The sequence below is a fragment of the Panthera uncia genome, chromosome D2 (genome assembly GCF_023721935.1).
Source record: "Panthera uncia isolate 11264 chromosome D2, Puncia_PCG_1.0, whole genome shotgun sequence".
NCBI classification, from domain to species: Eukaryota; Metazoa; Chordata; class Mammalia; order Carnivora; family Felidae; genus Panthera; species Panthera uncia.
In genome coordinates this window covers 58,907,458-58,931,717 of record NC_064818.1, presented here as the reverse complement: position 1 = coordinate 58,931,717, position 24,260 = coordinate 58,907,458, and the positions used below count along the sequence as shown (strand labels likewise).

The following is a 24,260-nucleotide window of genomic DNA, read 5'->3' as shown; positions in this document are numbered from 1 at the left end:
GTTGCTAAGGTTTTCCATCCTCCTCTTACTTGATGTATCTGCACAGTTAATGAAGTCAGTCATGCTGTCCTTGAAACTTTATCTTCCCCTGTTTTCCAGAAAACCATTCTATCTTGGATTTTCCTCCTGTCTCACTGGCTACTCTTCCTCAGTCTCCATTGCTTTTTTTCCCCTTGTTTCCCAACCTGCAAATGTTGGAGGGCTCTAGAATTCAGCCTTTGCTTTTCTTCTCTAAGTTGTGGCTTAAGTGATCTCATCCAATTTAAGGTATTAGTTACCACCTACAAGCTGGTGAATCCCAATGTATTATCTCCAGCTGGAAACTCTCGCTTGAACCTCAGTTTCATATGTAGCCAGCTGCCTGTTTGGTATTTCCACTTCAGTGGCCAGTAAGCCTCTTCAACCTGAATAGGTCCGAAACCAAATTCCAATCTCCATCCACCCCTCCCCAAACCTGCTTCTTCTACAGTCTTCTCAGTAAATGACAATTCCGTTCATCCAAAATCATTGGAGTCATCCTTGGCTCCTTTTCTTCTCACCCCCCACCTCTGACCTATCAGCCAGTCCTGTCAGTTCTACTTCAGAATATTTCTAGAATCCAGCCACTCCTTTCCATCCCCCTGCTACCATGCATTGATTACTGCAGTGTCATCCCCACTAGTCTCCTTGCTTCTGCCTTTCCTCCCTCAAGTCTCTTCTCAATGCTGTATCTATAGTGATCCCATTCAAACATAAGCTTCCCAATGTCACAATAAAGCCAGTGGCCTTACAATGGCCTACAAGGCCCCCTACCTTCTGGTTTGTCTTACCTGTCTCATCTTTCCCCTCTCTAGTTTGGTGCCAGCCACACGGGCCTGCTTGCTGTTCCTGGAACACTGGCATACTCCCACCTCAGGGCCTTGATCATTGCTATTTGCAGTGCTAGGATTCTTTCCCCTTAGATATCCTCATGGCTTCTTCCCTTACCTCCTTCAAGTCTCTGCTCACATGTCACTTTTACCACTGAGACTTTCTCTGATTACTATATTTAAAATTATGACTCCTATCCCTACCCTTCTGGCACTATAATTTTTCTCTCTTTTTTTTTTCTCTTCGATTAGACCTATCAGTATCAGACATGTTTTTATTTATTACCCTTCTCCCTCCTGGAACGTAATGTCCACAAAGACAGGGACCTTGCTTTTCCTCCCAAACTGTTGTATCCCAAGTGCTTAGAAAAGTGCCAAATGAAATGGACAACTGTTACAGATGGATTCTGACATTAGGTATAATATAGAATTATATAACTTCTAAATTCACTTCCAACTCTGAGGTTCTCTGATTCTGCATCATTGTGGTTAAGTTCAAGGGCTTGTTAATCCCTTCTATAAAATAGGTAGAACATTTACTTCAGGAGGGGTTTATGAGAAGTAGTGAATTCATTTACTCCCCACAATTCTTAAATGGAGAATAATACCAAAATATAAAATTGTGCTATCATCAAATCAATAAACACATGAGGTACTGACATAGGCATCCCACAGCCTTCTCTTATTTCTGGCCCTCAGTGAAGGTAAGTTCAAGTATATACCTAGTGCCAGGTTAGAGGTTTAAATGGATGAGGAGAGGGGTGCGTGGGTGGCTCAGTCGGTTAAGTGTCTGACTCTCGATTTCAGCTCAGATCACGATCTCACGGGTCATGAGATTGAGCTTCTTATCGGGCTCTGTACTGACAGTTTGAAGCCTGCTTGGGATTCTGTCTCTCCCTCTCTCTCTGCCCCTCCCACGCCCATGCATGCTCTCTCAAAATAAATAAACATTTAAAAATTAAATAAATAAGGGGTGCCTGAGTGGCTTAGTCAGTTGACTGTCTGACTCTTAATTTTGGCTCAGGTTGTTGTGATCCCAGGGTCATGGGATCCAACCTGCATCAGCTCTGCACTGAGCATAGAGCTTGCTTAAGATTCTTTCTGTTTCCCTTTGCCCCTCTCTCCCTCTCGCACTCACTCTCTCTAAAATTAAAAAAAAAAAAAAAAAAAAAATGGGGGGGTTGCCTGGGTGGCTCTGTCAGTTAAGCACCCGACTCTTGATTTCGGCTCAGGTCGTGATCTCATAGTTTTGTGAGTTCAAGCCCCACATCAGGCTCTGCACTGGCAGCAGGGAGCCTGCTTGGGATTCTCTCTCTTTCTCTCTCTGCCCCTCCCCCCACTCATGTTGTCTCTGTCTCTCTCAAAATATATAAAGTTAAAATTTTTTAATAGGGGTGCTTTGGTGGCTCAGTTGGTTAAGCGTCCAACTTCAGCTCAGGTCATGATCTCATGGTTTGTGCTGTGCTGACAGCTCAGAGCCTGGAGTCTGCTCCAGATTCTGTGTCTCCCGCTCTCTCTCTTCCCCTCCCCCACTTGTGCTGTGTCTCTCAGTATCTCTCAAAAATAAATATTTTAAAATTTTTTAAATATTTTTTAATAAATAAAAAATAATTTTTAATTAAAAAAACAACTGTTCATTCCTTTAAAAAATAAAAAAATAATGGATGAGAAGAAAAAGATGAGATATATGCATCTATCTGTTTATCCATCTATCCAGTTATTCCTCCAAAATATATTATATACCTTCTAGGAGAATAGAAGAGAATTGTGAGAAAAGGAAAAATTTCCATTTATTATAGAAAGAAACCTGTAATCTCAAATAATGTGCCCATTCTTTTTTTTTTTTTTAAGTTTATTTATTTGTTTTGAGAGAGAGAAAGAGAACACGCAGGGGAGGGGCAGAGAGAATCCCAAGCAAGCTCCGCACTGTCAGCTCAGAGCCCGACTCGGGGCTCAGTCCCCTGAGTCCCCTTTGGCTCAGAACTCTCACGAGTTCAAGCCCCGCATTGGGCTTGCTGCTGTCAGCACAGGGCCTGCTTCAGATCCTCTGTTCCCCTCTTTCTGTGCCCACCCCACCCCCACTCTTGCGTGCTCTCTTTCTCAAAAATGAACATTTAGGAAGAAAAAAAGAGTCAGACGCCTAACTGACTGAGCCACCCAGGTCCCCTGTGTCCATTCTTAACATATAATTTTTTAATTTTAGAAATTTCCAAATTTATGCAAATGTCAAGAAAATAGTATAACAAACCATCGTATGCCTACCCATTACCTAGCTTCCTTACTTTCATTTTTGGCAATCTTGTTTCATCTCCCCCTCCACCAATTCCCCCTACTTTTTTAAGTGTTTTAAAACAAATCCAAGCCATCATATATTACTCACAAATGCTTGAAATATAAATTTAAAAGATCAGTCTCTAAATTGTGATATGCAGCTACATGTTAGAAAAACTGATCATTGAAAGTATTTCAAATCCCAAAATCAACAAGGAAACTCCTGAAATAAGTTGCAGTTTGCAGGATATAAGGTTAATACACAAAAGTCCATTGCTTTCCTTTATACCAGCATTGAACAATTGGCATTTAAAATGAAAAGAAAAATGCCATTTATATTAACACCCCCAAAAAAGAAATGCTTAGGCTTATATATAACAAAATATATACAGAATCTGTATGAAGAAGACTACAAAACTAACAAATCAAAGAAGATCTAGGGGCACCTGGGTGGCTCAGTCGGTTTAGTGTCCAACTCTTGATTTTGGCTCAGGTCAAGATCCCAGGGTTCGGGGGTGCCAAAGTGGCTCAGTTGGTTAAGCATCCAACCTCGGCTCAGGTCACGATCTCACAGTTTGTGGGTTCAAGGCCCACATCAGGCTCCATGCTGACAGCCTATAGCCTGGAGTCTGCTTTGGATTATGTGTTTTTCTCTCTCTCTGCCCCTCCCCCACTCGTGCTCTGTCCCTCTGTCTCTCAAAAATAAATAAATGTTAAAAAAAAAAAAAGTTAAAGGAGTGCCTGGGTGGCTCAGTGGGTTGGGCGTCCAGCTTCGGCTTAGGTCATGATCTCTCAGTTAGTGAGTTTGAGTCCCACATTGGACTCTGTGCTGACAGCTTAGAACCTGGAGCCTGCTTCCAATTCTGTGTCTCCCTCTCTCTCTGCCCCTCCTGTCATGCTCGCTGTCTCTCTATAAAATAAATAAACATTAAAATTTTTTTTTTTAATCTTAGGGTTCATGAGATTGAGTCCTGCAGCAGGCTCTGCACTGATAGTGTGAAAGTGTGAAGTCTACTTGGGATTTTCTCTCTCTGTCTCTCTCTCCCTCCCTCTCTCTCTCTCCCCTGGTTGCACTCATGTGTGCACACACATGCCAGTCTCTTTCTCTCTCTCAAAATAAATATTAAAAAAAAAAAGGAAGATCTAAACAAATAAGGAGATATTTCATGCTCATGGACTGGAAGACTCAATATTGCTAAAATGTCAAATCCACCCAATTTGTTATATAGATTAGATAGATCACCTATAGATTCAGCACAATCTCAGGCAAAATCCACGTGAGCTATTTTGTGGATTTGGCAAATTGATTACGTGTATATGCAAAGGCAAAAGAATACAATACTAAAGAAGAACAAAGTTGGAAGACTGACTACCTGGCTTCAAGACTTACTATAAAGCTACAGTAATCAAGACAGCATGTATTAGAGAAAGAATAAATTGATCAACAGAACAGGATAGAGAGCTCAGAAATAAACCCACGGGAATACTGTCAACTGATCTTTGGCAAAGGAGCAAGACAATTCATCAAAGGAAGGACAGTCTTTTTAGCAAATGATACTAGAACAGTGGGACATCCATTAACTCAAGGGGCGCTTGGGTGGCTCAATCATTTAGGCATCTAATTTTGGCTCAGGTCATGATCTCGCAGTTCATGGGTTCAAGGATTTTTAGAATGACAAACTATCTCTGCTGTCAGCATGGAGCCCAATTCAGATCCTTGGTCTCCTTCTCTCTCTGTCCCTCCCTCACTTGCGTGTGTGTGTGTGTGTGTGTGTGTGTGTGTGTGTGCGCGCGCGCGCACACACTCTCTCAAAAAATAAACTTAAAAAAAATTGGGGCGCCTGGGTGGCTCAGTCAGTTAAACGTCTGGCTTTGGCTCAGGGCATGATCTCATGGTTCGTGAGTTCGAGCCCCATGTCGGGCTCTGTGCTGACAGCTCAGAGCCTGGAGCCTGCTTCAGATTCTGTGTCCCTCTTTCTCTGCCCCTCCCCTGCTCACACTGTCTCTCTCTGTCTCTCAAAAATAAATAAACGTTAAAAATTTTTTTAAAAAATTAACTCAAAATGGATCTTAGACCTAAATATAAAACCTAAATCTAAAATATTTCTAGAAGATAATACAGGAGAAAAATCTAGATAGCCTGGGTTTGGTAATAAGGTTTTAGGTATAGTACCAAAAGCACAATCCGTGAAGCAAAAATTTGTAAGATATACTTTATTAGAATTTAAAACTTCTGCTCTGAGAAAGACACTGTGGGTACCTGGGTGGTTCTTTCATTAAACATCTGACTTCAGCTCAGGTCATGATCTCACAGTTCGTGAGTTTGAGTCCCACGTGGGGTGAGCTCGAGCCCTGCTTCGGGTGAATATGAGCCCAACTTTGGGTGAGCCCCACTTCTTTCTCTCTCACCCCTTCCTGAGATCCTCTCTCTACCCCTTGCTCACTTGTGCCCTCTTTCTCTCTCTCTCTAAAAAAAGAAAAGAAAGAGAAGAAAATAAAAGAAAAAAGAAAGACACTGTTAAGAAAATGAAGAGACAAGCCACAGGCTAAGGGAAAATATTTGTAAAGCACATATCTGATAAAGTACTTATATCTAAAATACAAAAAGAACTCTTAAAACTCAACAATAAGAAAACAAACAACCGAATTAAAAATGGGCAAAAGATCTGAACAGACACCTCACCATGGAAGATACACAGATAAGCATACGAAAAGATGTTCAACATCTTAGGGACCTGAAAATTAAAACGTTGAAATGCCACTACATATCTACTAGAAAGCCTAAAATCCAAAAAACTGACAATACCAAATGCTGACAAGGATGAAGGAAGTCCTATTCATTGCTGGTAGGAATGCAAAATGGTATAACCACTTTGGAAGCCAGTTTGCAGTTTCTTACAAAGCTAAATATAGTCTTACCAAACTCTGTGATCCAGCAGTCACTCTTCAAGGAATCTAACTAATTAGATGAAAACTTATATCCACACAAAATCTGGCACATGAATACTTATTTATTACTTCATTCATAATTACCAAAAATTGGAAGCAACTGAGATGTCCTGCGGTAGGTGAATGAATAAACAAACTGTGGTACATCTATATAATAGGATGCTATTTCTTGATAAAAAGAAATGAAAAAAATATTTATTTAAAAAAAAATTTTGATAACCTATCAAGCCACAAAAAGACATGGAGGAAACTTAAATGCATACTGCTAAGTGAAAGTCAATCTGAAAAAGATACATACTGTTTTCAACGATATGACATTTTTTAAAAGGCAAACTATAGAAATTAGTAAAAATCTCTACAAGTAAAAGATTAGTGGTTGCCAACTCCCTGGGGTGGGGGAGGGGGGAGCGGAGGGATGGATGAGTAGGCAACATACAGAGGGTTTTTAGAATAACTATTCTCTATGAAACTGTAAGGTGTTTACATGTTATTATGGGTCAGTTGAAACCCATAGAACTTTAAAACAGAGAATGAACCTGATATATCAATATTGGTTCATGAACTGTGACAAATGTGCCACCACACTAATGCAAGATGTTACTAGGGGAGGCTGGAGGAGGGAGTTGAGGTGAGGTGGGGTACATGGAACTATACGTGCCATCTATCCAATACTATAAATAAAAACTGCTTAAAAATTAAAGTGAATCAGTGAAACTGTAGATTCAAGTCGAATCATTTTTTTTATGTTTATTTATTTTTGAGAGAGACAGAGCATGAGCAGGGGAGGGGCAGAGAGAGAGGGAGACACAAATCCGAAACAGGCTCCAGGCTGTGAGCTGTCAGCACAGAGCCGGATGTGGGGCTTGAATCCATGGACTGTGATATCATGACCTGAGCTGAAGTTGGACGCTTAACCAACTGAGCCACCCAGGCGCCCCTCAAGTCAAATCACTATGCTGTACACCTTCAACTTGTACAGTGCTCTATGCCAGTTATACCTCAATAAAATTGGTGGTGGGGGGAGCTATTAGGAAAAAGCAGCTGGCTGAGAAAAATAGCAGTTCAGTTTGTTCATCTGCTAGATTAGGTACTTTGGTTTTTTTGTTTGTGTGTTTGTTTTTTGTTTGTTTGTTTTATTTTTTTTTTTTAATATATGAAATTTATTGTCAAATTGGTTTCCATATAGATTAGGTACTTTGAAAGAAATACCCAAATAAGAGCAATATATAAGGACATTAATGACCGTGAGGCTCCATAAGGAGGCCCCTAAAACTTTCTGCTCCACAGATCAGGGTAATTTTAAATCACAAGCTCTAACACCTTGAGGGTAGACTGCAAGGTATTTGTAACATGACCCAGGATTCCACACTTCTTATTAGCCGAGAGTGCCCAGGAATTATCGTACAATCCAGTAAAAGTCAGTTCAGAGCTGCCCCAGAGGAGCTTTCTCCAGCCACCTTAGACTGCCAATTCCAGACAGTGTTTTGGATTCCGAGTTAACCTTTCATTATTTTCCAGTGCTGTTTGAGATTAAACAAGTCTGGGGGAGCAGCTGAGTCCCCAGGGTTAGAGTCTAAGGCCGGTGACTCAGCCCTGTCTGCCAGTTTCATAAGCAGTTTGGAGTGGCAGTGGTTGATGGGTTATATTAGTTTGTCTGTATTTAATAGTTATTCATTGTTAGTTGAAAAGACCTATTACCCTAGCCTCCATACTGCCTAGAAGAGCAGGGTTGAAGCTTGACACATTTAGTTGCCTGGTTAATTCTTTTATCTCTAGAGTGCAATAAGAAATTCTTACTTTGGAGCAGGTGTCTGACAAACTGATCCAGACTACCTCCTATTGTTATGTGTAGCCTGTGAGCAAAGAATAGTTTTTACATTTTTATTTTTTATTTTTATTTTTTTTTTCTAACGTTTATTCATTTTTGAGAGACAGAGACAGAGCATGAGCGGGGAAAGGGCAGAGAGAGAGGGAGACACAGAATCTGAAGCAGGCTCCAGGCTTCTGAGCCATCAGCACAGAGCCCGACACAGGGCTCAAACTCACAAACTGAGACCATGACCTGAGCCGAAGTCGGATGCTCAACCAACTGAGCTACCCAGGTGCCCCGGTTTTTACATTTTTAAATGGTTGGGGGAAAAAATTGAAAAAAGAAGATTTCACGACATGTGAAAATAATATGAAATTTCAAGTTCAGTGTCCATAAATAAAGTACTATTGGGACACAACCACGTCCACTTGTCTAGATTTTTTTATGGTTGCTTCTACACTACAATAACAAAGTTCGGTACTTATGAAAGAGATTGTATAGGCCACAAAGCCTAAAATATTTACCACCTGACTCCTTGTAGGAAAAGATTGACAAACCCCACTTTTAAACATTCATTGGTTCTCTAGAGGTTTGAAAGAGTCAGGGAAACTCCTAAAAATGCTGGTTATTCTCAGGGAAAATGATATTGACAACAGCTGACTTCAGCTTTAATAATTTAGGGAGAGTGACTAGGAAACAAAACTTGAGGGATCATAAAAGGGAGGGGATAGAAAGTCTTCCATTTCTCTTGGGCCAGAAAATAACAGCTTTTTGACAGATTAGAAAATACACAAATTTTTTCAGATATGGTACTATTACTACTAAACTCCATTTACTTTATTACCGGTTTTTTGTTCAAATGTGACAATATAAACAAAGCAAGTGTCATCATTTCCATATCCAGAGTAGAGGCATTAAGTGAGATGGATCTCAAACGGTCCCTTGCATTATTTCCATGGTATCACTCACACCTGAGCATCAATCATACTACTAGAGCACAAATAATCAAAAACCGCATTACCCAAAAACCTTACTTGTCAATTTCAGCTTCCTCTTAGACTTTTGCTGGAGCTAACATAAAAATCCCACTCGTTAATGTCATCTCCCTTCATCTCTGCTTACCCCTCTTGAGAAATACTTAGGACCAGTAAAATGGCCAAGAGGTGGCAGCAGGAGGGAGGAGGACCAGAAGCAAGAGGAGCAACAAAGAGCTTCTCCCTTCCCATGCTAGATAACTAACTAGTCTCTGGATAGAGTTGGTTGACCTTCCATCAAGAAAAAATCTTTTTCTCTAGCTCTTCCTCCCACAACCAAATAAAAAATTCAAAACAATTGCCAAAGAAGATATGAATTGGCCTTGCTTTACCTAAAGCATCATTCTGAGTACCATGATACCAGTAACTTGATTTTAGAATAGCTTTATGAAACTTGACTTTTGAAGGTTTTAAGATCAGTCAGGAGCACTATAAACATTTAACTTTCCCTGATACTTTCAGAGTATTTTTTTTTTTTAGTAGTAGTAGTTTGTTTTGGGATTAAAAACTTTCTTTTTTTTTAAGGTTTATTTATTTATTAATGTTTATTTATTTTTGAAAGAGAGCGTGAGTGGGGGAGGGACAGAGAGAGAGGGAGACAGAATCCAAAGCAGGCTCCAGGCTGTGAGCTGTCAGCACAGTGCCGGACGCCGGGCTCCAATCCACAAACTATGAGATCATGACCGGAGCTAAAGTTTGACGCTTAACCAACTGAGCCACCCAGGCGCCCCTATTTATTTATTTTGAGAGAGAGAGAGTGAGCAGGGGAGGAGCAGAGAGAGAGAGAAAGAGTCCCAGACTCTGAGCTGTCAGCACTGAGCCCGATGCAGGGCTCAGTCTCCCAAACCCTGAGATCATGACCTGAAGTGAAACCAAGAGTCATACACTTAACCGACTGAGCCATCCAGGCACCCTTTGGATTAAAAAGTTTCTAAAAACTTTTTTTTTACATGACTAGATTAACAGCTACTTAAAAAAAAAAAAAAAGATAGAAGGCTACCCTTATCCTTAGCTATTGACCAGAAGAAAACAGATACTTGCATGAAGAAACTGGACAGCACTGGGGAAGGGAGGTGACAGGGAGAACTGCAGAAAAACAGATTTGTGGGATCACCAAAAACTGGCTTGTGCTAATGACTTTTTACTTGGCCCTTTTAATAAATTCGGCAGTTATTTTATAGACTCCAGGAACTACTGTGTAATTTTCAAATTTTGTAAGTTATGTGGGAAACATACTAAATGATAGAATTTATGTGTAGTTGAGTAAAATTTTCCTTTGGAATTTTTTTTTAAGTAATCTCTACCCCTAACGTAGGCCTCAAACTCATGACCCAGAGAGAGATCAGGAGTCACAGACTCCACCAACTGAGCCCACCAGGAGCCTCCTCCTTTTGTATCTTTTAATGAAAATGTTTCCTGTGAAATTTCACGTCAAAGCAATAAATAGCAAGTAATTTAGCAATTTTAAGTTAAAAATGCCTTCTCATTCACCTTCAGACTCTGGTATTTGGTAATCTTTTCTTGTGTGTGATTTAAACCACCTTTCCCGTCCTCACTTCTCTCCAACTGCCTGTTTTTCATCATGTCAGACATCAATTTCCTAACTGTGTCTTTGTCTTCTCAGCCTTGTCTCAGCCTCCTCTTTCCACTCTTACCTTCTTACACCCTTTGCTCCCAAGCAGAGTTTTTCCTACTTTATAATTTCTTTCTTGCCCAATGACCTGCTTCCTGCCTTTGGGCAGCCCTCTGAGCCCAAAACCCCCTCCCAGCGATCACCTGACCCCTCTTCCCTTCCTGGCACTGTTGCCTGAGTGAAGACCATCCTAATCGCCTATAGACCCCCAACTAACTCCAATCAACTCTATATTGAGGTTTACTCTCCTACTGCATTCCTTCTTTCTGCATCTATGTTTATACAACGCCTCCTTTTCAAAAACATTTTTTAAATGTTTATTTTTGAGAGAGGGAGAGACAGAGTGTGATTTGGGGGGGGGGGGGGGGGAGGGGGCAGAGAGATGGGGAGACACAGAATCCAAAGCAGGCTCGAACTCAATGAGCCATAAGATCATGACCTGAGCCAAAGTCGGACGCTTAACTGACTGAGCCACCCAGGCGCCCCTTCAACGCCTGCTACTTTAAAAATGCCCACCCCTCCAGGAGAAAAACAAAGCTACCACCATGTTCTACATGCTTACTTATCAGTCAGTATCAAATCTGGGGTATCTGTGGTGTGCGGAACCCATTAATGCATATATTGACATTGAGTCAGAGTAATATTAACAACAACAATAAGGCTGCAAAAAAAAAAAAAAAAAACCAAGGCCAAACACATCCATCTTTCATTCTCCTGTGATTCTCCATGAAAGACACATAGGTAGAAAAATAGGGTATTCTTCAGAGGAAAGGCTGAAACTTGGTTCCCACTATAATATTGGGCACTAGTTACTCTAAATGAGAGAGCATTAAGCAAAGGAATTTTAATTTTTCTTTCAAAAGAGTGAATTTTTAGAATAGCACAGAATTGGACATGCATACAGAAACGCCTGTGTGCATCACGGTGTACCAGTTTATGTAACTGAAGGGAGGTAAAGGTGAGACTTGCAGATTGGTTTTTTTATTGTTGCTTTTTGGTGAATATTCTCTTTTAAAAGAGTGTTTCCATTAATACCATTAGTTTAATAACAATTCTTTTTTAATGTTTTTAAATGTCTATTTTTTTGGGGGAGAGAGAGGGGGAGAGAGAGAGAGAGAGAGAGAGAGAGAGAGCAAGCCAGGGAGCGGCAGAGAGAGAGGAAGAGAGAGAACCCCAAGCAGGCTCCGTGCTGTCAGCACAGAGCCAGACATGGGGCTCAAACTCACAAACCATGAGATCATGACCTGAGCTGAAACCAAGAGTTGGGCGTTTAACTGACTGAGCCACCCAGGCGCTCCCAATAACAATTCTTTTGCAGGGGCACCTGGGTGGCTTAGTTAGTTAAGCACCTGACTCTTGATTCTGGCTCAGGTCATAATCTCCCGGTTCATGAGTTCAAGCCCCACATCAGACTCTGTGCTGACAGTGTGGAGCCTGCTTGGGGTTCTCTCTCTGCCCCTCCCTCTCTCCCTCCCTCAAAAATAAATAGATAAACATCTTTTTAAATAAAAAGATTTGCAAATTTGATAATTTTTAAGATTAGCAACTGGGAAAACATTTGTCATTTAATGAAAAAAAGGCCTACAAAATTATATCTCTAATTTTTTTTAATGATAAAGAAGAATTAGAAGGGAACTTTCATAAGAAATTAAAATAATTAACGTGTTTGGGTTCTAAAACTATAGATGATTTTTCTTTTTTGGTCTTCATTTCCCTTGTTATTATAGGATGTTATTTATGCAATTAATAAAATTCAGTGATGGGAGAAAAAGCTTGGGATTTATCATTTTAACAGAGAATCTTGAGACTTCTCTTACTTCCAACAAAGCCCTTGCTATTTCCAGTACTTGATCTTAACCTCCCGGCAAGCCTAAGAAGGTGGGGATGGAATGGAGATCAGAGGGTCTCCTACCTCAGCAACAGGATGTCCTTTCAGAGCCATGATGTTCCAGGACTATAGCACTTGTAAATGCCTCAAAACACCATCCCTTTCTGACATTTTGGGAAGCAGAACAGCAGAGTGCTTAAGAGCACCTGTGGACTTCACTGTCGGGTAGGTCCGGGTTTGAATCCCACTCTTGTTGAGTACCAGATAGAACTTGAACAATGAACTTAACTTCTTTGGGCTCATGTTTGTCTTTGTATAAAATGGGAGAATAATGAAACTGATCTCATAGGGTCATAACAAGAATTAACAGGGTAAATCTAAGCAAGAATGTTTAGTGAGTGCACAACACACATAGCTGTTTTTGTCCTGCTTGGTTCTCCTGACATCTCTTAGCTGGACATATTTTTTGGATACCCCCATTTAATCAATCAATTAATTTGTTAGTTTACTTTGCATGCATAGATGAGGTAAGAGTTTTCAGTTCAGTTTCTGTATGCTGTGCTAATGAGAAATCTACTGACTGGGGATTCTTTGCTCCTTCCGCAGAAAGTGCCCCATCTTTTTCCATATCTGCTTATTAAAGTAACCTTCTCCTTTTACTTTACAGATATATGTAATTGACAGCGCAGACAGAAAAAGATTTGAAGAGACGGGTCAGGTAAATAATTCTTCTGTTGAGATATTTTTAAAATAACTGGGTATTCATTAATCTACCTTGTAAATATATGAGAGTGAGGAAGGTATTGTTGTTTAACCTTTGAGGTTTAAACAAGGCAGTCTTTCTGGCAAGCAGGCAAAAATACCAGTTGCAAAAAAAAAAAAAAAAAAAAAAAAAAACAGGAAAAAAAGGTTTCCTATAAGGAAATTACTTGAGAATCCTTTAAACTATTTTTTGGTTACAGCCTTTGAGTTTTAGTCAAATTAAATAAACCAGGATATAAGCAAATGGACCTTACCACCATGCCCAAAAGCTCTTCCAGTGTCTTCCCAGGCCACTGAGAAATGAACCCCGAGGAACAGTTCATTTGTCATTTCTGGGTACAGTTTTCAATACCAACCTAATTGATCCAAGGGTACCTTTGACAGATTTGAGGGGATCTTAGGAAATATGCAAGCCAAGACTAAGCTGCCCTTGCTTCCAAGCCAAGAGTAGATATGCTTTGAACCCAAATATGGCTTCAAATGCAAAGTACATGTCAACATGATTACACGGTGCAATTTGTGTACACAATTTTAAATGGAGAAGCAGCGGGCATAGACCATTTTACCGAGACTGAATATACTGATAAGGAGCAAGAAGAAGAATGACCTCTTTAGAGAATTGTGCAGAGTCCTTGGCCTGTGTCCTAAACTACCACAGGTGGCCTTCCAAAGGTAGTACTCCCCATGTTTATGTTCCTTTTTCCTGAAAATTAGTTTGAGAACTTTCCAGACTCCTGGAGACAACCCCTCTCCTTTCCATACCTTGATGGTTTCTCTGTCATCACTCATGTGAAGCAATGCTAAACATGAGCTTAGGGGTAAAGGGTGTTATAGAATGATCTGCCTCTTGAACCCTCCAGTTCCCTTTGACAGCCTAAGTATCTTAAGTAGCTAAAATGTGAGTTTCATAGGGAAGAGGGGAGTCCTCTTAGGTAAATACATACCCTCTCCTATGCATATTGCAGACAGAATCAACATACGTGTAGACCCCAACCAGTAACCAAAACATCAGAGATGTTGCCAAATGGATTTTAGGATGTGGGTTTGATGAAGTGCGGTGCACATGCACGCATGTTTTGAAGGTAGAGATTGAGGAAACAGAATTAGTCTATAAAGTCATTGTCATTTTCAGTTTAAAATGTGTGTGTGTGTGTGTGTGTGTGTGTGCATTGAAAGTCATTTGCAGAAAATAAGCTTGAGTAAATTTTAAATCTCCGTCCACAACCTGTGTTTTCTTTTTAACAGCATTTCTTAAAGTATGATCTCTGAATCCCCTATAGCAGAGCCACCTGGGGAGTGTATTGAAATGCAGATTCCTAGGCCCTACCTCAAACATCCCACAGTCACCTACTCTGGGCTGGGCCCAGGAATCTACCAGGGAATTTTTCCACAGCCTCGAGTTTGAGAACCACTGCCCTTGGAAGTTGCTAGTTGATCAGCTTAATACTTTTATTTTTTTTCTAATTAGAAGTACATGGTTAAATATCATCGTTTTCATCCTTCCCTTCCCATCCATTCCCAAAATGATCCAGGAACTAGCTGAATTACTGGAGGAAGAAAAACTAAGTTGTGTGCCAGTGCTCATCTTTGCTAACAAGCAGGATTTGCTCACGGCAGCCCCTGCCTCTGAAATTGCAGAAGGACTGAATCTGCACACCATCCGAGACCGAGTCTGGCAGATCCAGTCCTGCTCAGCTCTCACAGGCGAGGGCGTTCAGGTGAGATTACCAGAAGGCTTGGTTACCTGGCAACGTGGCACCCAACCAGCGTGGTCTGTCTCACTGGTTGGGCTGATCTAGATAGAAAAAGATCTGAAACAAATAGCTTTCGATTAGTAGATGAACCGCTCCAGGATGTGAAGGGCATGGAGGAGTTTGGTTCTTTTTACTTAGCAACCAATCTGATAATCATTAACTGTTCCAGGAAAGCCACAGATAAACCACCCACACACAGGACAAACTACCCCACTGGGTAGGAGGTCAGAACTGAAGACCTTCGGAGATGCTAACTCTAGGATTCTTTGATGATTGGGTTGGGGGTTTATGTTGTGTCTAATATTATGGATGCTAAATAGTTGTGTTCCCGCGGTAACAGCCATCAACAATACACACGCCAGTTATCCTAGAAGTGTTTTGATTTTTCTGTTGGCTATCTCCACTGCCCACGGGGTTGGTGTCTCTTTCCTGTTACTTCAGGTTGGTTTCCCGCCGGGAGGCTTCTGCTGACAGAAAGCCCCATGCTTTATACTGAGGAACCGTATACCAGAAGAGCAGTCTCCCCCTCATTTGTTATTAATTTAGGGCAGAAAATGGTTGTATCCCAGATACCTGAGAGCCTGTATCCTCAAAGAATGATAAACCATTTCAGCTCTGATGCTTCCCACCAGGCAGCCTCAAACCAGTTGACACTCAGGGCTACTTCTTTATGCTGGAGCCCCAGCATGTTCCCCATGCCTCATTTTAAACATCTGGTGTACCTGCCAGGGAAGTGACACAGTGCTGTGAGAACCAGGCAGTACTGCTCTAGGATGCTGTGGGGGCTTAACAACATCTGAAGAAATGGTATCTCCCCTCATTGCCATATGGCGTGTGTCATAATAGCATGGCCGGTTTGCTTTTCTCTCAGCTTGGTTTGTTGGGATTTGATTCTCAATTTTTGTCCTGCAGCCTCTCTCCATTTCCCTTCTAATACCCTTTCTCCCTCTCTCCTAAGACATTTGACATTGATTTGTCTTAAAACTGCCTGACTGCTTTTATCTCAAGCAAATAATCACTTCCAAGAATTAGCTCAGTTGTTCCATCTGTTTGCTGCCTTGGATTTTTTCTTTTTGTTACACAAACAGCCAGAGCCTGCTCCTGTGCTTGGCCTCCAGATCTGAGGGCAGACCAGCCAGCACAGGGCAGGCGCCTCCTCCTCCACACTCCTCAATACCTGCACCCTCGGAAACGCTCCGTGCGCGTGCGCGTTACAGGGCTCTCAAGTAGCCAGACATTACCTTCGCCGCGTCCCCAGAATGGATGGCAGAGCTCTGTGGGTCTCTGTGAGTTTTAGGTTTGGGGAGGGGGCAGGTGTGGACTCTTATTTCTGTCCTTCCTTTCTAGACTCTGATTATAAAAGTAATATATTAAAAGTAATTGTTAATCATATACAAGTATATAAAACCAAAAACTGAAAAGTTCTTTACTCTCCCCTAATCCTGCTCAACAAAGGAACTAATCCCACTAATAGTTTTTTCTTCTCGAGTCTCCTCCATAAAATGGCAGTCACATATGTGATTATAGGTCTATCAGGTTTCAAATTAACTGCATTTTTCAGCTTAATTCACAAGCTGGTCCAACAAGTATGCTACAACCCAGGATGGTTTTGATAGGTAAACTTTAATCATTTTATTTAGCTTCTCACTTAAAAAAAGAAACCCAAGTTTTGCCTAAGGCAGTTACCTGGATTGTGCATAAAATGCTATTCAGGAAGCCTGAGGTTATTTTGGGGAGGAGGAGGCCCAGGAAAAGACAGTAGCTTTCTTGTGTTTGCACAAACTACTTCAGGAAGAGGAGTCTGCCTCTAAATGGTTTAGAATGCAAATATAGAAAGTAGAGAACAAGGATGCCTGGCTGGCTCAGTTGGTAGAGCATGGGACTCTTGATCTTGGGAGTGTGAGTTCGAGCCCCACTTTGGGTATAGATTTGAAAAAAAAAAAAAAAAAAAGAACATCTTGAGATGGGGACTCTAAAGGTGGGACTGGAGGAAATAAATACATTTTGTGTTCATACGCCTGAGAAAGTGGGAACTGACTGTAATCCTCACTGGGCCAGAGTGCCAAAAGGAAGAAAAAGCAAAGCTGGAATTAACAGTGAGTCTCTTGTTTCTTCAACCAGCCTTAGGGATGTCAGAAGGAGGCCTAGAGTTATCTAGAATCAGTATTTAGAGTAGTGGCATTCAAGTCAAGGGTGCTTCTTCAGAGGGGCCTGGAGGTTGGGAGGGAGCCCTTGTCATTGTCTGCCTGGCCTCTGCTCCCCCTCTCCAGTCAGGTGGAGATTACAAGGGTAGAGAGCTCTGTGTTCCTGGCTGTGTCATCACCACTCTAGAAATGGAGTTCCCTTTAAGTCACAGGATCTTTATGCCAAAAAAGACGCAGTGAGCTATTAGACAGAGGGTGGGGGTGGAAGGGGAGGGCTTTAAAATCAACCAGTTTGAATCGAGTGAAATAGTCATGTGTGGTTTGATTTTGTTCAGAAAGTTCTTCTCAGATCAGGACCTTCAGCAACCAGGTTCAAAAGAAATGATATCAAGAGAGATACAACAAAGAACTGTGAACCAAAAAAATAATGATTTTATATGGAGGAGAAATAGTTTGAAGGTCACTTAGTTTAGTAGATAGTACCATGGTGTATAGAATTGGGTAGTTAAGACTGGGATTTCAAGGTTAATGAGATTAGATTATGGTTAATAGAATGATATAAATTTAGAGAATTTAACCATTATTTGAAATGGGTTATTTAATAAAAATGTTAATTAAGAAGGGAATCTGCTGTCTATTGTCCTTTAATGGTAACCTTTGGGGACTGGAGAAAGGTCGGGGAGTTTTCTGTGGAGTCGCTTTTCATTGTGAGGCACTGATTGACCATGTCCCTCCCTCAGGTAATACTTCTGACTCCCTCTCTTGCCCACTCAGCCAGTTTCTTGGTTTTCACTTTAAAAAGAGTCACTTAACATGGAATTCTTTTCCTGCATTGCTTAGTTCAAGTGCAAGACTTTAATGATTCTTAATTCATTAAGGCTTTAAGTATTCCTCAAAATGAAAGGCGTCACTAGAAAAATGTCCATAAGATCACTTTCAGGCATGGATGCTGTGTAATAATTACTAAAATTCCCTAAACTCCTGTTTCCTCCTCCCACTCTACCCTCCCACTTTTCCACTCACTGCCCCCTGAAAACTGGTCAGTAATGGGCAAAGCTTGATCAGGTGTTAAATGGGTCAAGTAACATCTGGCACCCCAGCTCTAATGACCCTGAAAGAAATTGTACAAAGGTTTTAAAAAAGACCTGGAATTTCTGTGACAGTTTCAGGTGTTCAAAGATAATGTCCCTATTTACATTGTGCTTGAGTGTATATGTTTAATCTAAATTCATTTGTGAGACCTGCCTCCTCCCAGAAAAGTGACACCCTCAGGTGGGTGAACGGAGGAGCAGCCACAGATCTGAGCTAAACCCTCCGGACTGATGGGGCAGGTGTATCATTTCTCCTTAGCTGAGTAGTTTAGACACGTAATTTGAGATTATGAAAGTTAGTGATTCCTGGGATGGATTTCAGGTTCTTCTTCTACCTGATATTCTGGAGGCAAACATGTGCGGTCTTTACAAGGACAGGCGGTCCACGTGTTGTTCAATAGCTCCTGCTCTGGGTGTGGAAATTGACTTTTGAGGGCTTTGGGAGAGTTCAGAACAAGTCTTTCTTTGCCTGATTGATGGTGATGAGGAGGCCAGGCCATCATGTGATTAAAGCAGGTTTTCATGGGAAACTGTCAAAAGCAGAGCATAGGTAAAGGGCACTAGAAACTGAAGGAGAACATCAATCTTAGAAACTCTGTCCTGCTGAGAGGCGCATAATCCCGAGGAGTGAACAGAAAAGACCCAGTTATGTCAAGTAGTTGAATGCGGAGAGAGGAGAAACTGAAAAATGTCTGGGATGGGAGACCTGCAGCCCCCTCAGCCAGACTGCCTTGCAGACATGGGGGCAGCCTCCCTCTGTGCCCTTGGGGCTCGGCCCTGTCCCAGTGCATGACATCTGGCTCCAGGACTCTCGTCTGTTCCTGGGCGCCTAGAAAATAGTGAACAAAGGATCTGGCTTAGAGCCAGAGGAAGGTAGTGAAGTCCGTCCCTCTTCCACCCGCAAACCTGAATTGGAACCCCAAACCACAGCTCTCCTCTGCTCTTGTACAGTTACAGCTGTTTGAAGATACTCCCTCTCTAAAACACCAATGTGTATTTAACTAAAATTACACCAGATTATCATTTCATTTCAGCACAGAGATCAGCAGTTTCAACCTGGCCTCTAGCATCAGTCATAACCGAGGTCTGTCTACACCAGTAGTTTGGAGCTAGCAGAAGGTTTCCCTGGGGATCGCTTTCCGGGGCCCTCCACCTTGTGCTCACCTTCTTTCCCACATCTCTCCCACATTCCCTGTCTTCCTTCTCCAAACAGGAGTAACGATCTGGCTCACAACCATCTAACCTACGTAGAAAAGACCACTAGCAGTCTGAGCCCCGATGTGTGAGCTGCACTTCAGAGTGCTTTGCAGATGGCCGTTAAACATTCACTGGCCAAGTTTCTTGTTTTTGTTGCTTTTTTCCTTGATCTAGGGGATTTTTCCCTTAATCAGCCAACAGAATTTCAGTATTAAAAAAAAAAAAAAAAAACCACTTCTTTCTAAGGCCTGACATCAGTTATTTTTGACTCCAAGTGTATGTGGAACTGCTTATCTACAAGTCAGACCTCAGGTTTATTTTTAAATTTTCAAACCTCTCCGTAGACCAAGAAAACAAACTTGGGACATGCGATTTTGCTACCTCTCTGGTACAGTACCCTTTGTCTCCAGAAAAAAAGATTAATAGCAAGCAATATTTTATGTACGCTGCACCCAGCTGCTCCTTGACCCTGGGGGCCCAGTGGCACAACAGGATAGACAGCAGTGCTCTGAGCTCCTTGTCGTCTTAAAGCAATTACTGATGTGACTAACTAGTCCTCATGGCATTACAAGCCAGGCCCACCCAACCACGGCTACTACTGCTCTCTTCCAACCATCAGGCAGTGATGGATGCACTGTAGAGAGAGCAAGCTCAAAGGAGCAGCGCAGTCAGAGGCCACTCTTCCCTAGAAAGGGGCATCACACCTCCAATCTTGGAACGCAGGGATCTGTGTGTGACTCCTTGGCCTCCACCCATGTGGTTAGCGGGAGCCTTGTATGTTTCCCAGCATTTATCATAGGGAGTAACATCATGACATAGTAAAATGCCTTTCCTTTCCATGATGCTAAACAAAGCCCAGTATTTGAGGGTCGAGGTCTCTCTTTAGTCTCTATTATTGCACTGAAGCTAATCAATTCAGATCCAGTTTCAGCAAAGCTGGTCAGAGGTAGGTTGTGGTGGAGGAAGAGAGGGGAGGGCTACCCGTGCCATAAGATTGTCGTCCTGTGACGAAGATCAAATGTGCAAAAATTTGGTCAAACCAGTTTTTAAACAATAAAAGTTCAACCATTAAACAAACCTATGAGTTCATTTCCTTCTTTAGAGGCAAAGCAGTAACCTGCTTCAAGTAGATGATCACCTTTACCCAGTCATCGGTTTTTAAAAAACAAAGCCTTGCCGAGTTGAGGCGCGAGCAGTGTGGTAACACGAGGAGCAGAGAGGGTCCTTCCTTTTAGTTTCCTCTAAACGTGGACTTGCCACCGGAGGCAGTGGTCTGGCACATAGTTAATATGCTAACGATCGCAAGGTAAATATGCAGGCTTCCACACGCAGCAGCAGCAGCCGGGAATCCTGAGAGTTAAGTGGCCAAAAACAGCCTCTGGCACCTGAGCTGCAGCAAAACCGAGCAGGGTGCCTGGCTGGGGGCTCTTCCGGTCTCATGACCCTGTATCAGCTGGAAGTCATAACAAAGAAGACCCTGGATCGCCCTCTTTCCCAGCTTCAGGGCGATTCCCACCTTCTCTCTAAGCTTGAGGCATTCACTGAGAAATGGTAACTGGCTAAAGAGCGAGGGTGCTGGAGCTCTTGCCTGGGTTCACAGCCCGCCTCTGCCTCACGTGATTCTGTGCCCCCATTTCCTCACCGTCCTGTGGAAATTATAATAGTGCTTACTTCGGGCGTTGTTACAAGGATTAATTTAAAAGATATAAATTAAGCGTCTACTGGGGCACCTGGGTAGCTCAGTCGGTTAGGCCTCCGACTCTTGGTTTCAGCTCAGGTCATGGTCTCATGGTTCGAGCCCCACATCCGGCTCCCTGCTGACCGGATGCAGAGCCTGCTTGGGATTCTCTCTCTCCCTCCCTGCCCCTCCCCCCCAAAAGTAAATAAATAAACTTTTAAAAAACTAATTAATTGTCTACTGTAGATCAGATACCATGATACCACGCTAGGTTCTGCGAACACCGCCTCGGGCCAGTCTGACATGGACCCTTGTCTCAGGGATCCTGGACAACACCACTGTCTTTCCTTTCCCGTGGGCAGCTTGGCACAGCCTGCCCTGATTTGATTGAAGAGGCATTATTAACCCGTTAACCGTGGCCTCCCCAATACCTCTTACCTCCAGCTCAGGTTCTCCACTGGATACGAACAGGAAAGGTACAGTTCCCCAACCTCCAGCCGCTTTCAGACCGGGACAACCTCCTCCGAGAGAGCAGCCACAGGGCTTTGCCCTTATTCATTCTCCCCGTGCTTCCCACACTCCTTCAGGTTGCAGGCGGCAGCTGTGCTGGCCTAGGGGCCAGCAGGTCAGCCGGTGGGTGCTGACCTCTGAGCGCCCTCTGTTGGCAGGACTGTGGTTGGAAGGGCTTTGCCACCCCTGGCCCACATAGACATCTGGAAGACACTGCCCCCCCCCCCCCCAGGGCTCCCTGGTTTAAATCCCCTCTGCCTCCATAACAGATAACTGGGGGAAAGCTGCCCCTCACCCTCCACATTCTGCTTTGCGTTCCTGCAGCTGAGTAAATATTTTTCCTATCTCTTTGACTGCATTCATGTTCTGTTACATATAATAAAAAGAACCCTCCCCTCCCCGTAATCAGCCATAAAACGAGGTGGGGGGAAGTGCCATTCATGTAGTGTGGGAACACGGTTCTTGATTTCTCTGAGAAAATTTGATAAAATCTGCAAGTCTCTCTAGAGGAGAAAATATTGAGGTACACACCTTTTGATAGTGTTCGTACGGGTTCCTGAAGGTGGAAAGTGCTACGTAAGTGCTGAGCTATTCAGCTTCGAAGGCAAAGAGAAGATGGTTATCTTATTCATCGCTCTTTTATTTGTAAAATCTTTTTTGTCTCCTGGCAGGTGATCTTTTTTTTTTTTTTTTCCTGGAAACCAATTAGCTACTAAAATTAAACATGCTTCTCTTTAAATTAATCCTTTTCATAAAATGGTCTTAAAATTGGCCTCAGCTTTTCAGAGTAAGTAGCTGACCCAGTTGTAACTGGAGATGCATTTGGAGCCACCTTCCTCCCACCCCGCATCCCCCCACCCCTGCCCCCACCGTTGCCAGGTGCTGTCCACCTTTGGGCTTTGGGCCATGGCCAGCCACATCTTGGCAAACACCCTAAGGTCTGCCCTGGGACAGCCAACGGATTATCTGGTTCTCCTGCCCAAGTGCTCTGATGGCAACTGGCAGAGTTTTAATCACTGTAAATTCAGGTTATGGTCAGATTAGCCAGGAGATAGGATGCCTGCTGGTTGTTTTGCAGTGATGTATTGTTTATGGGATTAATGCTCCGAATGGCCAAGGGTGTCAGCTGATATTTATTACTTTAAGCTGCCTCAGCTGTTCAGGTTCAAGTACTAGCTCCATGGTCACAGGAAATGCGGGGCTCTGCATGTCATGTGTGCCCTGAGATGTGCAAATGTGACTGGGAGCGTAGTGAGTATGTGTTACAGATGCAGAGGAAAGGGACTCATTGCAGGAGCTTCCTTTGATTTTGTGCGAGGCTTCTGAGGGAACTCCATACACCCCTGAAGGTCGGAGGGACTCTGGGGAAAGGGAGAGCATTCAGGGATGGCTCCAGAGGGGGCTGAAAAGGAGGTCATCTCTGGCAGACCTGGCATCCATGAGAAATCATGCTGCCTGCCAGGTGGCTGTAGGCATTGTGTGGTTTTTACCCCTGTCCCTCTCCAGCCTTCTAAGAGAGGACACGTTCAAGGTCACTGTGCCTTTAAGGGAACCTTCTCCCCAGTCCCTCAGCTTGGTAGTGCTTAAAGCTGCAAGAATCAGGCCAGCGCTTTTAAACCTCTGTGTAGCGCTGCCCTAAGAGAGAGAAATGCACATTGCCCCAGTGTGCGTCTCGTAACACACACACTGCAGTTGGCTTGTTTTTCCAAAAAAATTTAATTTAAGCCAAGTGTACACTGTCACACTGTAAACACACCGGGGCACCAGAAGGGTGACTTATTGAATTAAATGCCCTAGCAAAGGTCAGCTTTTAGAAAAAGCCAAAAATGGCTGGAATCTCTGATAGCTCTTCAATCAGGCCTTGGATCCAGGCAGATGTGTTTATTTTTTCAGAGGGAGTTCCTGAGGATCCATCTCAAGTTCAGACACTGGGAACTCCCCCTCCCATCTTCCCCCTGGGCTCTCAGAGGCCCCCCCCCCTTCTCCTCCCCAGGAGGCCACTGTGCCTGGTCGGTCACCCAGGTGGGCCCCTGGGGCCACCAAACTCCCTGGAGCTCAGGGGGAGGGGAGGGAGGACCCAGGACACCCACCCCCGCCCCCCACTCCCTTCCGGGGTTTGAGCGTGTTGTGCCTTTCTTACAACTAACACTGTCTTTCTCTGCCCATTTCCCTCAAGGACGGCATGAACTGGGTCTGCAAAAATGTCAATGCAAAGAAGAAATAAAATCTAGACGAATGGAGACGCGGGAGCTGCGGGAGCTGAATTCTGTCCTGAAAAACACTAATTTGCTGCTTTCTGACCAAATGTTTTTCCATCTGTGTACAGCTACAGCTGTTTGAAGAGAGGGAACAACACAGTTTAAAAAGAATCCCCATTCCAGCAGTAGATTTAACTGATCTCTGAGGTTCAGTATCATTTTTCAAATAAAGGAATTATATTATTTCCTCTGCATAATTGAAATAGTATTAAATGTCTCAAAGCACATGATTAGAAAATGAGATCTTTTAAATGAGCAAGAGATTACATTGCAGTTTAGACAATTCCAGTGGGCTTTTTTTTTTTTCTTTCAAAAAAGAAAGAAAGGAAAAGAGGAAGAAGCAGCTTATGCTGCATTCATTTATTTCCTGACCTGTCCCTTACATTCCCCCCTCCCCCCATGGTTCTGAAGCCACAGACGGTGTTTGCTGGTGCTGGGCGGTGAGTTTTACCATCACTAACTGAGCTGGGGTGGGAAGGAGCTGGGGGGGGAG

At 42.9% G+C, this 24,260-nt stretch overlaps 1 protein-coding gene across 1 annotated transcript in view; it reads left to right on the top strand.

The window, feature by feature from the left end:
• The window catches only part of ARL3 (ADP ribosylation factor like GTPase 3), a 37,235-nt gene extending 13,271 nt beyond the window's left edge, over positions 1–23,964 (top strand). Inside the window, exons 4-6 of the mRNA XM_049645652.1 lie at positions 13,041–13,091; positions 14,668–14,853; positions 23,686–23,964. Coding sequence (XP_049501609.1) covers positions 13,041–13,091; positions 14,668–14,853; positions 23,686–23,733 — 285 coding nt within the window. The 3' untranslated portion in view covers positions 23,734–23,964. The remainder of the gene's footprint in view (positions 1–13,040; positions 13,092–14,667; positions 14,854–23,685) is intronic.
• Positions 23,965–24,260: the final 296 nt, after the last annotated feature.